The following is a 16,560-nucleotide window of genomic DNA, read 5'->3' as shown; positions in this document are numbered from 1 at the left end:
GAGAATGATCGCCTACACCCGTCCCAAACGGGCTTTAGACCTCAACAAGGCACAGAGACAGCCCTGCTAGCGGTGGTCGAAGAAGCAAGGAAAATCGTAGACAGTGGCGGGTCCGCTGCTATCGTATTGCTCGATCTCAGTGCGGCATTTGACACTGTCCACCACCAGCTTCTGATCACAAGACTTAGAGAAGTGGGGGTGTCAAGAACTATACTCAAATGGCTGGAATCTTTTCTGTCAGATAGGTGTTTTCCGGTCTTTGAGGGTAGTACCAGCTCTGAAAGAATGCCTTTGGGGTTAACATCATTACATATGCTGATGACACTCAGCTGATTGCATCCCTGAATAGTCTGGATAATACCATGAGCAATTTGGCCAGCTGTTTGGAAGGGATCTCTACCTGGATGGACAATTCCTTCCTCAAACTGAATGCGGCCAAGACCGAGGTGATGTTTCTGGGCAAAACTGGTAATATGGACATCAACACACTCTGGCCGCAATGTTTGGGGGTCCCACCTGTTCCCAAAACCCAAATAAAAAGTCTTGGGGTGTGGCTCGATCATAACTTAAATCTTAAGGAACAGGCACGGAGGGTGGCAGGTACCTGTTATGGCATCCTGAAAATGCTCAGGAATGTCCTTCCTATTCTGCCTTTTGTTGCCAGGAAGCTCTTGGTGCAAGCCCTGATTCTTTCAAGGCTTGATTATGCCAATGGGCTTTACCTAGGGTCTCCAGCCATCACAATCAAAAAATTACAAACAGTTCAAAACTGTGCGGCTCGATTATTGCTGCAGGTGCATAGGCAGGATTCGGTCAGAGCTCATATCAAATCCCTGCATTGGCTCCCGGTGGCGGAGAGAATCCAGTTTAAGTCCTTGTGCATTGTCCACAAGGTACTCTCTGCCAAGGCACCGCCGGCACTTAGAGACATTATTCTCCCTTATCGCCCTAATAGATCCCTTCACTCCGAGAAAAAACAGCTAGCCATTATCCCCAGAGTACTTCGTGCCCGAAGTGGGGGACGCCTCTTTTCCCGCGTTGCAGCTAAGGGTTGGAATCAGCTCCTGGATCATATCAGATTGGAGACCAACCACCTCTCCTTCCGCAAACAGCTGAAGACCCTGCTGTTCTCCGGAACTGTCTGATTGCTTGATTGTTGGTGGCTTGTCTCTAGCGCTGGGAGGCCTTTGATAGCCATGTGCTCTATAAGTACTATTCATTCATTCATGGACATTTAATCAATGTCAAACTCACAATACTGTGAAAAAACAAATAGAGAGCTCGCTTAAATACCAATACTTCAGCACAAGAAATATGAATTCTTCAACAAGGAATACTACTGCACAACAAATATGAAGTATACAGCCAGGATTAATGCTGCTCCTTAAGTGTACTAGGAAAAAGGTATCAATAGTCACCCTCCAGTAACAAAAAGTGAACAAAAGAGACCCTCTTGAGACAGAAGAGAGTCTCATACCCTTTAGATGATATAAGGGATGTAAGAAGCACAATCAAAATAGGTTGTGGATCTAGAGTGATACCCAAGGAATATCATCATTCAATCATATTGTGTCCGTCCGAAGCCTAAAAATCCAATTCTGTTCTCTTCTGAGCAGGAATTGTGTGACATCAGTTATATGTACAGGGATAAGTGGCTGTTCAAGTACCGTCCACCTTAGATCTTCAGCTTTGAGATTAAACAAAAGAAAGTGATTGGTGAGTCTCGTTATCTGTTTTTTACACCGAATGGTGCTCTTATGCTCACTGATACGTAACTTTATTTTGCGTGTTGTCATACCTACGTACCTCAGTGAGCAAGGACAGGTAATGATGTAAATGACCCTTTCAGAGTTGCAATTTGTATGTTTCTTAAGAACCCAAGGTCTGGAAGTTCCTATATCAACTTGTTTGGTATGTTGTGTCTGCGGACAGACTGAGCATGAGCCACAAGGAAAATGGCCTTGTACTGGTGGGAGATTCCACAACGTATTCGTTGGGGTCACTATGACATTCTTAGGCCTTGTGTGTACCAGGCTGTCTCTCAGATTGGTCCCAGTTTTATATGAAAAGAGTGGACTCGGCAAAGTGTCTGGTCCCACATTCAGGATCCGCCAGTGTCTGTGTATACTTTTTTGTACCTTATATGTCAGAGTACTAAAAGTATGTACAAAAGTGAGTCTGTTTAAGGGTGGTTTTGTCACTGGTGGTTCTAGAAGGGCCTCCCGATTGTTATTGGAGGCTCTCTTCCAAGCTCTCTTAACTAGACGAGGAGGGTAACAACGTTCTTTCAATTGGATGGAGAGATTCTTTGCGTGTTTTTGGAAAAGCCGGATTATAATTTGATCCTTCGGCTGAAACATGTAGACCCCTTTTAGTTCTTTCGGACTTGAGCAGTTATTTTGTTAAATCTGCTACTACACTGTTTTTAACCTTGTCACTGGGATATAAATTATTAAAGGTTGTTTCTATCCTGGTAGATGATTTTATCACTATCACTTTACACTCTTTTTGCACTGCTTCCATCACCACCATCAATACATTAGGTAGCCTATCAAACATCCAGGGCACATACCTCATCTTAGATGAATGGAGAGGTTACAGTTGCCCTTCTCATCTGCAGCCTTGATTATCTTGGAGGCTCAGGACGGGCTACCGAATCCCAGATGACGTGGGCTGCTATCTTGGTGGCTGATGGGATTTATTAGTATCCATTCTGACTCTGCTTAGTGCTCTCATAGCTTTGGTTTAGTTCACAAATTTGACCCTAGATTGCTCTGGTGTGATGAAAGTTTATGGATCAATAAGGGATTAGCTATCTAGTGGTCGGTAAATATTTTTCCCTTCGACCCTCCTATGATATATCTGGCTTGTTTTGATATATCGTGTTATTAGTTGTTTAGAGCAGCTTTGGCTGCGGGTCGTCTTTTCCTTCTCGCTCTTAAAACTTTTGTCTCCAATGTGACACAAACATTTTTATACCTTTCACACACTTTTTTTCACTTTACCATTATGGCCAAATATGCAGGCTTGTCTTTTGATGATAATGTCTTACAGTCCATCTTGGCAGATAATCCTAGTATTTTAGATACGATACCGGATGTACCATCAGGCTCTCAGGATGATGGGCAATCCTTGCTTAATTTGAAAAGAACACATACACGAACATCAATCCATGGAGCAATAATGACCGAATATCTCCGTGGCAATTGTGCTCCGACAGGATTGATAGTGACAAATGCTCCTAGGCTCTTTCTGACTGATAAGGGTTTTATGAAAGATTGGTCGCTAATCACGTGGCGCTGTACACGCGATTGGCTTATACTAATTATAAGCACTGCGAATAGAATAGCGGATGCTATTCTGATTGAGATTCAGGTATTAGAAGGCCAAATTAAGACTACTGTCACTAATACTCTGTATAAAATTTTTTGGGAGGAAACAAATAAATCCAACAAAGAATACAAAGATTCTATTCTTCTGAACAAGATAGAAAAATTCAAGAAAGATTTGGCTCGTTTCTCTTTTGAGAAAGTGTACCCCTATACTAAAGAGGGATATGTAGCACCAGAATTCAATAGAAAAGGTAGGAAGAATGGCTCTAACTATTCCTCCTCAGGATCTGACACACTTTTGAGTGATTCAGAATCTTTTGGTTTTGATGGACAGCAAAATCAAGGGATGGGGACCTACTCCAGGCCAAATCGTAGACGAGGAAGACATGGCCCTTACTCACAGCAAGGCCCTTGATGGCCGCCAGTACCATGGGGATATCCCCCCCTCCCACAATATCATCATTCTATGACACCTTTTCCTCTTCCAACACAATTTCCTGGGAACCAGGCTTTTTTGGGACAGAGCCATGGAAGAAACAGAAATCGAGGTAGAAGAAGTAGTTCATTGGGAGGAAGACCCACCCCCTCCGAACACACGGAGCAGGAAGGGTCTCCAACAACCCAGCACGAGCTCAAGTCTGATAACTTAGTGGTCAATTTGAGTTCTCGTATTTTAACAACAGATGAGAACTCGGTCTTGAATCGAGGATTGGGTTTTGTACCGACTAACCCGGGAGATCCTTTTCTGATTAAATGTGAATTGGCGCGCTTCTTTAGGAAGATTCGTTTGCATTTCTTCTTTAAAAATATAAATAAAGAGATTGAAACTGAGACAATTGAGGAAAATTCCACCCATACAGGATTGAAATTACCCTCTAAGTTCAATCCCCCTAATCACTTGATACCTGACCAGGTTTTGACTTTCGAAAAAGCTGTCACACATGATATGAGTTTGATTTATGACACACAGAATAAACCATATCGGAATCTGCCTACAAAAGAAAGACTGGCTTTACTCACTTTATCTAATGACAACATGATCACTATCAAACCTGCAGATAAAGGGGGAGCGATTGTGGTTCAAGATACAGTAACCTATCGCAATGAATATTTACGTCAATTGGGGGACTCGCGTTCTTACCGTCTTTTGAAGTCTGATCCAACATCCAGATTGACCAGAGAAATTGAGAATCTAGTGGAGGAAGCAAAAACTGAAGGATGGGTCACACCAAATGAAGCAGACTTTTTGTTGACAAAATATCCTGTCATGCCTCAATTCTACACACTTCCAAAAATTCATAAATCACAGAGACCCCCACCAGGTCGCCCTATCATTTCGGGAATAGGCTCTCTTTTAGAGCCTTTATCTACATTTGTGGATTTCTTTCTGAAACCCATGGTGAAAAGGATGCCAACCTTCTTACAAGATACTAAAGATATTCTCAGACTTCTACCAGAGACACCATTTGATGTTGAGAAAGATTATCTTGTATCTTTCGATATAGAATCTTTGTACACCTCGATTCCCCAAATGGAGACTCTCGATGCCATTCGAGAACTTTTAGAATCAAATCTACAAGAGGTAGATACTATCACACCTGTTTCATTTATTCTTGAATGTGCGAAGATGGCGATGACTGAAAACTTTTTTAGATTTGAAGACAACATATATCTTCAAGTCTCAGGCACATCTATGGGCAGTATTTTTGCGCCATCTCTAGCGAATCTCTATGTCCATAAATTCGAACAATCTCACATTTTTACTCAGAGTAACCCTTTTAGAGATAAGCTACTATTGTGGAAAAGATATATAGATGATATCTTTGTCATCTTTAGAGGCACATCTGCAGATATCCAAAATTTTCATCAATGGCTGAATCATCAGAATACCTTTTTGAGATTCACAGTAGAATTTACAAAGGAGCGGTTATCTTTCTTGGATATTTGTATATATCCAGGTCATGGACATTTGGCAAGTGAACTATATAAAAAGCCTACGGCAAAAAAATTCACTGCTTACTTTTGAAAGCCATCATCCCAGAGCCTTAAGGGAAAATTTGCCAGTAGGTCAATTTTTACGAATCAGGAGAAATTGCTCCGACCCTGCAAATTTCCAAAAACATGCAAAGAATCTCTCCATCCTATTGAAAGAACGTTGTTACCCTCCTCGTCTAGTTAAGAGAGCTTGGAAGAGAGCCTCCAATAACAATAACACCAGTGACAAAACCACCCTTAAATAGACTCACTTTTGTACATACTTTTAGTACTCTGACAAATAAGGTACAAAAAAGTATACGCAGACACTGGCGGATCCTGAATGTGGGGCCAGACACTTTGCCGAGTCCACTCTTTTCATATAAAAGAGGGACCAATCTGAGAGACAGCCTGGTACACACAAGGCCTAAGAATGTCATAGTGACCCCAACGAATACGTTGTGGAATCTCCCACCGGTGCAAGGCCATTTTCCTTGTGGCTCATGCTCAGTCTGTCCGCAGACACAACATACCAAACAAGTTGATATAGGAACTTCCAGACCTTGGGTTCTTAAGAAACATACAAATTGCAACTCTGAAAGGGTCATTTACATCATTACCTGTCCTTGCTCACTGAGGTACGTAGGTATGACAACACGCAAAATAAAGTTACGTATGAGTGAGCATAAGAGCACCATTCGGTGTAAAAACAGATAACGAGACTCACCAATCACTTTCTTTTGTTTAATCACAAAGCTGAAGATCTAAGGTGGACGGTACTTGAACAGCCACTTATCCCTGTACATATAACTGATGTCACACAATTCCTGTTCAGAAGAGAACAGAATTGGATTTTTAGGCTTCGGAGGGACACAATAGGATTGAATGATGATATTCCTTGGGTACCACTCTAGATCCACAACCTATTTTGATTGTGCTTCTTACATCCCTTATATCATCTAAAGGGTATGAGACTCTTTTCTGTCTCAAGAGGGTCTCTTTTGTTCACTTTTTGTTACTGGAGGGTGACTATTGATACCTTTTTCCTAGTACACATAAGGAGCAGCATTAATCCTGGCTGTATACTTCATATTTGTTGTGCAGTCGTATTCCTTGTTGAAGAATTCATATTTGTTGTGCTGAAGTATTGGTATTTAAGCAAGCTCTCTATTTGTTTTTTCACAGTATTGTGAGTTTGACATTGATTAAATGTCCATGACCAATGTCTTAAGTACATGGGTCTTCCTTTTTGTTCCCTAATAGTATTTATTGAGGGGCGGTTGTAACACTTAATATGAATTAATTATGTACTTGGACATTGACACATTTATCTGGAGCAATGCAAACTTTTTGTTGTGCGAAACCCATATTGTAGGTTTTCCATCTTCACTCCTTCTGCACAAGACATGATGTTATATCTGACTTAGCTGATCCACTAGTACGAGTATATCTCGTCCCTTACTTCTGTTTACTAGCTGAATACCAGATGGAAGACTACATTTCCCATGATGCCTGGGTGCATCAGTCTGACGTCATTAGACAGCGCGCGGCGCCTTTTGCTGCACTATTTCAACATACAACAAACGCGCGTGTTTACCTCCCCGTCCTGCTCTGTGACACATCGAGGTACCGACGGACAGGTTAGTTCTTCATTACCGGTCAGCCGCATATAATCCTTTTGACATTGTGCGCGGAGCTAAGAGGTGCTCTAGGAACATTTTTTTGCACATGTTTAAACTATTTTTCCGGTGCATGTGAATGGAACATTGTTGTTCCTAATTTGAAGTGTGACTACTCATATAGACACATATATCCAGAGCTCCCAGTCTATTTATATCTTCTTTATATCTTCTTCAGAGCAGTTGGCTCTATGTAACGTGTTTGCTTAGTAAGTGTTAAACCTTCACTCACCTGAAGTCCAGGATGTTCAACTTGAGAGATGAGAAGATTTTTCTCAGCTGCCCCTAAGAATCTGCCTCCGGAAAGCTGAATTCGTAAACACAGCCTACCAGGCGCAAAATCCTAAGGGAAGGGGGAATTGGGACAAAATAATAAATAGAGAGAAACACTCCACTTTCCAGCTTCTATCTGTTGTGGCTGATCGGACGTCTTTGTGCTGTATCTCTAGTTTACAAACAAAATAGAAAAACAACAGAACATTAACATATGGTAATGAACGATTAAATCTCCACTTTGGCGAACAGCCGTACCTCTTTATTCTGGCCTTGTCTCTACCAGAATGTCATTTGTTCAAATGCGCAATTTTAGAGTTAGTCACTCACTCTGTAAAAAAGTAAACACACCTGAACAGTGATATCAATAATCACTACATTTGACCAAGGAATAATATGTTTGGCGCTTATTGTAGACTTACTGAAATCATAACGACATCACAAATTATATTATGCCAAAATGTCTTATTTCTCTTAATAATGTTCTCCTATGTACTTTCAGGTTCACGGAGCTGTTCTTTGCCAAGAGGACGAATTGTCTACTGAAAGATAAGTGCTGTTCTTTCTCTTAGCGTTTATGTACTTAATTCTTTGTCCGATGTCTTTTCCTCTTTTTCGATTTTTTTTAAAATAACTTGTAAATTAACGTACTTGATTCATCTGCACGTCCTGCATGTGATCGTTAACTCACTTTCATTTCTTTTCAGGTCGAGGTGCCTTTGCGAAGTGGGGCCGGAACGAAGAAAACAGGTTTCCTGCGCTGAGAAGGGGAAGACCAAGCTGGATGGACCGGAAGACTGTTCAGCCCGTCCAGGATGCCGAGCTGACGGAAGAAGGAACTCCGAATGAAGGGCTGCAGACTCCAGGTAAGTGAAAGCAATAACGAGCGCAAGCGTGTGCTTGAACTCGCTTCGGGTTTAAATAGGTTTGTCAGGAGGGTGGGGTTGTTTGAATGCACAAGGGAACAACACGTGCAGCAGCATATGCACCAACTGTCAGAATCTTCAACGTGACTCACGGGTGTGTTTAAAAAACGTGCGGATAATACTTTGTACCCCAAAACGTGTTCAAATGGAAAAAACGAGGAGCAAACGGCAGCGTGTTATGATAACATGTGCTTCTGCATACAAAATATGTTTTACCACGTGCTGATACTAAACAAAGGGGTTCTATTGGAAAGCTTCATGAAAAACAAAACCTAGCCTTGCTAAAAAGCACTGGCAAATACAAATAAGCACTGGCAAAAGGACAAAAGAAATACAAATACAAATGTAAGCTACACATCTTTGACAATCAATGCTCCAATAACTTGAAGTTCTTTCATACTGAAGCAGCGTAAATTATAATTAGTCAGAAGCTGCATGGGGTTTAGCGTGATTCTTTAGACAAACCCTAACAGTCGCTCCTTCAAAGACCCCCCCAAAGAACGCGGTTTGTGTGGAAATCTCACATAAAACTGCCTCAACAATCTTGGGACGTGAACAAATGTTGCTGGCTCCCAAGAGTTTTCTGTAGCAACATAGCCTTTCCAAGCTATTAAATAATACAGTTTTCCTTGTATTCGTTTTGCATCTAATATTTTTCGAACTTCATATTCTAAATGCCCATCAATGGGAATAGGTGGAGGTGGGGGTTCCAATCTAGTTTCAGGGTTATAAGGTTTTAACAAAGAAACATGAGATGTAGGGTGTATTGCATATTCAGGAGGCAGTTCCAACTGCACTGTTACTGGATTAATAATCTTGATTACAGAAAATGGCCCTATGTATTTTGGTAACAATTTTCTAGCCCCCATTAGATTCAAATTTTTTGTTGAGAGCCATACTTTATTTCCAACTTGATATTCCTGAACATCTACTCTATGTTTGTCTGCTTGTTTCTTCATCACCTCTTTATATTTATTTAGATGTTTTGTTGCTTTTTCTTGGATACTTAATAGAGACGAGAGTCGTTCTGTGACTCCTGGAGGTGAAGAAGGACTTATTGTTATAGGCAAAACTCTGCGATGATAACCATTTAAAAAGTAAAATGGTGTACATTGTGTTGCTGAATGTACATTATTATTATAAATAAATTCAGCAATAGGTAGCGCTTTATCCCATTCAGAAGTAAAGTCTGCCATTAAACATCGTAAGGTTTGCAGTAATGTTTGGTTCACCCTTTCCGTTTGACCATCAGTTTCTGGATGGAAGGCTGTGGAAAGAGCTATTTCCATTTTTAGAATTTTACACAAATTTGTCCAAAACTTTGAAGTAAATTGACTTCCTCTGTCCGAAATGACCTTGGTGGGCAAGCCATGTAACCTTACTATTTCTTTGAGAAAAACATCTGTCAATTCTGCAGCGGTAGGAAGTTTAATCAATGGTACAAAATGTGCCATTTTGGACAAATAATCCACTACCACTAAAATCGTTGTGTAGGAATTAGCTTCTGGTAAATTAGTTATAAAGTCTAAACTGACTGTATGCCAAGGACGTGGAGGAGTAGATAAGGGCTGTAGCAAGCCCAAAGGTGCCTTGTGTAAAGATTTATTTCTAGCACAGATAGCACAAGCGCTTACATAGTTTTTAATATCAGTGATCATTGAAGACCACCAAAAATGTTTTTTACAATTATCCAGAGTTTTGTGGTACCCTGGATGACCAGCTAACATTGAGTCATGATGCCATGTCATTACTTTTTCTTGCAAATCTTTGGTTGGCACAAATAACAATGATTTATGGTGTAGCAAACCATCTTGTATTGAATTATGAGGACCTTTTAACCAATTCTGTGCATTTATTTGTAAATGCTCGGTCCTCACTGTTTTAAAAAAATCCTGTTGAACAATCGGTGCCACTATCTTTTGTGGAGGAATTATGGGAGGTCCTGTCAAGTCTTTTGTAGAGTCCTGTGTATATCTATACCTAGATAAAACATCTGACTGTACTTGCTGAGTTCCTGGTCTATAAGTAATAACAAAATCAAAGGCACTAAAGAAATTTAACCAGCGCATTTGCCATGGTGTCAGTGCCTTTACGGAACTAAAAAACTGTAAATTCTTATGATCACTAAAGATAGTGACCGGAAATTTTGTTCACATTAAATGGTGTCTCCATTCTGTGAATGCCAATTTGATAGCCAAAAGTTCCCTTTCAGCTACTGTATAATTCTGTTCAGCAGGAAGCAATTTCTTCGAATAGAAAGCTACAGGATGTAACTGACCATCCTGAGCATCCCTTTGAGAGAATAGCCCTCCTACTGCCATTTGTGAGGCATCTGCCTCAATGAAAAATGGAAAATCTGGATCTGGGTGTTTTAACAGAGGTGCAGAGGTAAACTTTTGTTCAAGGGACTCAAATGCTTGAGCTGCTTGTTTAGACCAAGAAAATACCTGACCTTTGTGCAAAAATTTAGTAAGAGGCAACACTGTCTCAGCAAAATGAGGAATAAAGCGTCTATAGAAATTGGCAAAAACCAAAACCTTCTGTATTCCTTTCACTGTTGTGGGTTCTGGCCAATCTCTGATGGCGCTCACCTTTTTATGATCCATCATTATTCCGGCTGGGGACAAGCAATAGCCAAGAAAATCAACTGTATCTGTATTAAAAATACACTTCTCCAATTTTGCAAACAAATGATTTTCTAACAATCTGTTTAATACTGCTCTGACGTGATGAACATGTTCTTCCTTTGTTTTAGAATAAATAAGTATATCGTCAATATACAATATTACACAAACATCAAGAAATTCATGCAACACCTCATTAATAAAATATTGAAATGCTGCAGGGGCATTACATAACCCAAAGGGCATTACTGTGTATTCAAACAAACCGAATTTAGTTTTAAAAGTTGTTTTCCATTCATCATTTTCTTTTACTCTAACAAGATGATATGCCCCTCTTAAATCCAATTTTGTGTAAATAGTTGAATGACGTAACTGGTCTAAAAAGAACTGGTATTAGAGGCAAAGAATACTTATTTTTAATAGTAGTTTTGTTTAATCCGCGATAATCTATACATGCGCGGAGACTACCATCAGGTTTCGGAATGAAAAATAATGGCGAGGATACAGGGGATGTGGAATGCCTTATAAAACCTGACGCCAATAACTCATCCAAATACGTTCTCAAATATTTAGTTTCTTCCTCAGTAAGAGCATATACTCTGCTACTTGGCAAGGAAGCTCCAGGTATTAAATCTATACGACAGTCGTATGACCTATGTGGAGGTAAAAAAGCTGCCTTCACAGGATCAAATACATCCTTCAAGTCCTGGTATTCAGATGGAATACTAGGAACAAGAGTTGATGTATTTGCACAATGCAAAGTAGTCAGAGTCGTTAGGTGCTTCTTGATAACAAGATTCACGACAATGTGAGGAATCCAAGGTTACCGTTCGTGAAATCCAATTTATTTTAGGGTTATGCAGTGTTAACCAAGGTACCCCTAAAATAAGGCCAAAAGTAGGTGTATCAATTAAATCAAAACATATTTTTTCAGTGTGACCATTTTGACATACCATGTTAAGAGGACTAGTTCTTTTAGTTATCATGCCTGAGGATAGTGCAGAACCATCTACTGCACAAACTGACTCAGGGTGAGTTTTCCACTCAGTGGCTACCTGTAATTCTTGAGCCATTTTAATGTCCATAAAATTTCCAGTGGCTCCACAGTCTAGTAATACTGGGATGGAGTGACGTATATGAGTGCTAATTATTAACACCACTTGTATAACAAAGTGTCGTGGAATTTTTGGTACTGTATTTGTCATTTTGGAGATCTGTAGATTTGTTTCACTCGTGCAAGTGACCTCCCTTCTTGACGAGTTCCCTAGTTTTCCTGCTCTAGAGAGTTTAATGCAACTGCATTTGCCTTTTTAGACAACTTTGGTTTGATAGGACACTCTTTTGCAAAATGTCCTGGCCTAGCACAATATAGACATAAATGTAATTTTCTTCTTCTATCCTTTTCTTCTACTGACAAAGGTCCTTTAATGGTCCCTATCTGCATAGGTTCAGATTCAACCACCTTGTTATCTGATTCCTTTTTGTCCTGCTTTATTACTGAAAATTTAGCCTCAAATCGTGTTTTATCTCCTTTTCACATCTTCTTTCAGTGCCTGAGCCATAGCCTGGCCGTCAATTCTTACGTCTTCCAAATCCATATCTCTCAAGGAGAACCTTTTGTTTTTGTGAAGGCTTGCGCTTCTGTTAAACCTTCACTCACCTGAAGTCCAGGATGTTCAACTTGAGAGATGAGAAGATTTTTCTCAGCTGCCCCTAAGAATCTGCCTCCGGAAAGCTGAATTCGTAAACACAGCCTACCAGGCGCAAAATCCTAAGGGAAGGGGGAATTGGGACAAAATAATAAATAGAGAGAAACACTCCACTTTCCAGCTTCTATCTGTTGTGGCTGATCGGACGTCTTTGTGCTGTATCTCTAGTTTACAAACAAAATAGAACAACAACAGAACATTAACATATGGTAATGAACGATTAAGTCTCCATTTGTCTATTGACCACTTTGGCGAACATCCGTACCTCTTTATTCTGGCCTTGTCTCTACCAGAATGTCATTTGTTCAAATGCGCAATTTTAGAGTTAGTCACTCACTCTGTAAAAAAGTAAACACACCTGAGCATAGATATCAATAATCACTACATTTGACCAAGGAATAATATGTTTGGCGCTTATTGTGGACTTACTGAAATCATAACGACATCACAAATTATATTATGCCAAAATGTCTTATTTCTCTTAATAATGTTCTCCTATGTCCTTTCAGGTTCACGGAGCTGTTCTTTGCCAAGAGGACGAATTGTCTACTGAAAGATAAGTGCTGTTCTTTCTCTTAGCGTTTATGTACTTAATTCTTTGTCCGATGTCTTTTCCTCTTTTTCGATTTTTTTTTAAATAACTTGTAAATTAACTTACTTGATTCATCTGCACGTCCTGCATGTGATCGTTAACTCACTTTCATTTCTTTTCAGGTCGAGGTGCCTTTGCGAAGTGGGGCCGGAACGAAGAAAACAGGTTTCCTGCGCTGAGAAGGGGAAGACCAAGCTGGATGAACCGGAAGACTGTTCAGCGCGTCCAGGATGCCAAGCTGACGGAAGAAGGAACTCCGAATGAAGGGCTGCAGACTCCAGGTAAGTGAAAGCAATAACAAGCGCAAGCGTGTGCTTGAACTCGCTTCGGGTTTAAATAGATTTGTCAGGAGGGTGGGGTTGTTTGAATGCGCAAGGGAACAACATGTGCAGCAGCATATGCACCAACTGTCAGAATCTTCAACGTGACTCACGGGTGTGTTTCAAAAACGTGCGGATAATACTTTGTACCCCAAAACGTGTTCAAATGGAAAAAACGAGGAGCAAACGGCAGCGTGTTATGATAACATGTGCTTCTGCATACAAAATATGTTTTACCACGTGCTGATACTAAACAAATACAAATAAGCACTGGCAAAAGGACAAAAGAAATACAAATACAAATGTAAGCTACACATCTTTGACAATCAATGCTCCAATACCTTGAAGTTCTTTCATACTGAAGCAGCGTAAATTATAATTAGTCAGAAGCTGCATGGGGTTTAGCGTGATTCTTTAGACAAACCGTAACAGTAAGTTCGGATTTCATTATACCCGACCTTGGTTTTGTGACATTAAGATACAGTTCATACAGATTTTGCTTTGTGCTTGTTCCACAATAAGACATTGAATAACATACTTTTGAGATACATACTATGCCTATTCATACATATAGATATTTTTGGTATATATATGTGTGATGCTCAATTCGTTAGCGTGACACGGGTGATACCCATGTGTGTCTATAAACAGAAGATAGAAGGTTCATTACAGCCGACCTTGGTCTTGTGACATTAAGATTCAGTTCATATAGCTTTTGCTTTGTGCTTTTTCCACAATAAGATATTGAATAACATATCTTTTTGACACAGACTATGCCTATTCATACATATAGATATTTTTGGTATATATATGTTTGACGCTTATTTTGGTTAGTGTGACATTTGGGTGTGTTTTTAAACAGAAGACAGGAGGTTCACAATTTTGCTGATAATTGCTTGTCTTCATATAGAGCGGGGCCTCTTTTATCTGAGCGGATGCCAGGTGAGGTGAGGCGGTCTCCCGTACTTTTGACGGGTACGCTTTTTTGATTCATTTAATTATTTGAGCACTAGCTGGCTCTTTGCGCCACACATATGTTTAGAGTGGTTTACTGCATGGTTTGCACAATTGACAAATCATGACTGTGTTTAAACTTAGTTGTGGCACTATTCAAGTCATAATGAGCACTGTTTTTCCTGTACTTTCTTTTCAGGATTTGAAGAGATATTTTTCCTACAAATAAACCAGGAGTAATCTCTATTCCAAGTAGGTCATTCTATTTGTTTTTCTGGCGTTTTTCACTTTTATAGAAATTTCACGATACATACAGCAGTAGCACAGGTTCTTGTTGGTCCTGATGAAAGCCGGATTATAATTTGATCCTTCGGCTGAAACATGTAGACCCCTTTTAGTTCTTTCGGACTTGAGCAGTTATTTTGTTAAAACTGCTACTACACTGTTTTTAACCTTGTCACTCGGATAGACATTATTAAAGGTTGTTTCTATCCTAGTAGATGATTTTATTACTATCACTTTACACTCTTTTTGCACTGCTTCCATCACCACCATCAATACATTAGGTAGCCTATCAAACATCCAGGGCACATACCTCATCTTAGATGAATGGAGAGGTTACAGTTGCCCTTCTCATCTGCAGCCTTGATTATCTTGGAGGCTCTGGACCGGCTACCGAATCCCAGATGATGTGGGCTGCTATCTTGGTGGCTGATGGGATTTATTAGTATCCATTCTGACTCTGCTTAGTGCTCTCATAGCTTTGGTTTAGTTCACAAATTTGACCCTAGATTGCTCTGGTGTGATGAAAGTTTATGGATCAATAAGGGATTAGCTATCTAGTGGTCGGTAAATATTTTTCCCTTCGACCCTCCTATGATATATCTGGCTTGCTTTGATATATCGTGTTATTAGATGGTCAGTGACATCACTGATGACATCACTAATGACATCTCAAATGACATCTCAAATTACATGACTGATAACATCATCCAGTGACTGTGAGTCTTTAAAAAAGTTTGAGTATTAAATATATATACCTAGGTCTATTGGTGAATCAGTGGGTGTATGAGTTACTGTTTGGACAACTGAGAGGGTGCGTGACTGGCTGTATAAGTGAGTGTTTAGGTGTCTCAGTGAATGTATGGATGAATGACTGGTTCTGTGAATGTATCTGTCTGTCAGTTGATGTCTAAGTGGGTGTATGAGTGTGTTAGTGGGTACGTGAATGGCTATACGGGTGATTGTTTGGTTGACTATCTCTATGGTTGTCTGGGTGTCTGTGTGTGTGAGTGAGGATGTGTGTGACTGCCTCTATGGATGAGTGAGTGGGTAAGTCAGTGCCTGTATGGGGTAGTGAGTGCGTGTATGAGAAGCTGTATGATTGAATGAGTGTCTGTATGTCTGTGTCAGTGATTTAGTGCTTGTGTCAGTATGGGTCAGTAACTATGTATGTGAAAGGCAGTATAGGTGAGTGACTGGGTATATGAGTGACTGTATGTGTGAGTGAGTGACTGTGAGAGTGGCTATATGAATGAGTACATGCTTCTAACAGTGACTGTATAGGTGAATGAGTATGTGATACTATTTGCATGAGCAAGTAAGTGGATGTGGATTTACCTGTTTGGGTTAGTATGCCCCTATATGATTGACTGTATGGGTGAGTGTGTAGGCGTGTGAGTAGTTATATGGGTGACTCACTCAGTGCATGAGTACCTGTATGGGTATATGAGTGAATATGTAAATGGCTGTATTGGTGAATCAGCGGGTGTATGAACGGCAGTATGGGTGAGCAAGTGGATATGTGTGTGTAGATCTATGAATTAGTAAATGGCTGTGTAAGTACTGGTATGGCTCTGTCAATGGGTTTGTGAACAGTTCTGTGGGAGTGCCAATGGGTGTTTAAAAGATTCTATAGGGGTGCGAGTGGATTCATCAGAAATTATGTGGATGATGCCATCTCTGATGTCATCAGTGATGTCACATGAGATGTCATCAGTAATGTCATCAGTGATGTCACTGACAATGTCATGAGGGATTTAATATGTGAGGTGATAAGCGGGGTGCAAGGTATAGTTAACTCAGCTAACTATAACGGCTGAATTTCTCTGGTTTTGTACGAGTGAAATGTCAGCCTAACTATATTGTTCCTGTAACCTTTGTTTTTTTCTGTGAAT

At 40.1% G+C, this 16,560-nt stretch overlaps 1 protein-coding gene across 3 annotated transcripts in view; it reads left to right on the top strand.

Annotated features, from left to right (window-relative positions):
* The window catches only part of SLC46A1 (solute carrier family 46 member 1), a 206,214-nt gene that overhangs the window by 19,612 nt on the left and 170,042 nt on the right, over positions 1-16,560 (top strand). For 2 of the 3 annotated variants that reach the window (XM_085649112.1, XM_085649110.1), the window contains exons 2-3: positions 7,761-8,124; positions 13,027-13,390. In XM_085649112.1, coding sequence (XP_085505238.1) covers positions 13,370-13,390 — 21 coding nt within the window. In that variant the 5' untranslated portion in view covers positions 7,761-8,124; positions 13,027-13,369. Of the gene's footprint in view, positions 1-7,760; positions 8,125-13,026; positions 13,391-16,560 lie in introns of those variants that run through there. The other variant, XM_085649111.1, reaches the window with a different exon arrangement.

Source organism: Triturus cristatus, chromosome 3_2, assembly GCF_964204655.1.
Source record: "Triturus cristatus chromosome 3_2, aTriCri1.1, whole genome shotgun sequence".
NCBI lineage: Eukaryota > Metazoa > Chordata > Amphibia > Caudata > Salamandridae > Triturus > Triturus cristatus.
The sequence above is the reverse complement of the archived record's forward strand: the minus strand, read 5'-3'. Positions and strand labels throughout refer to the sequence as shown.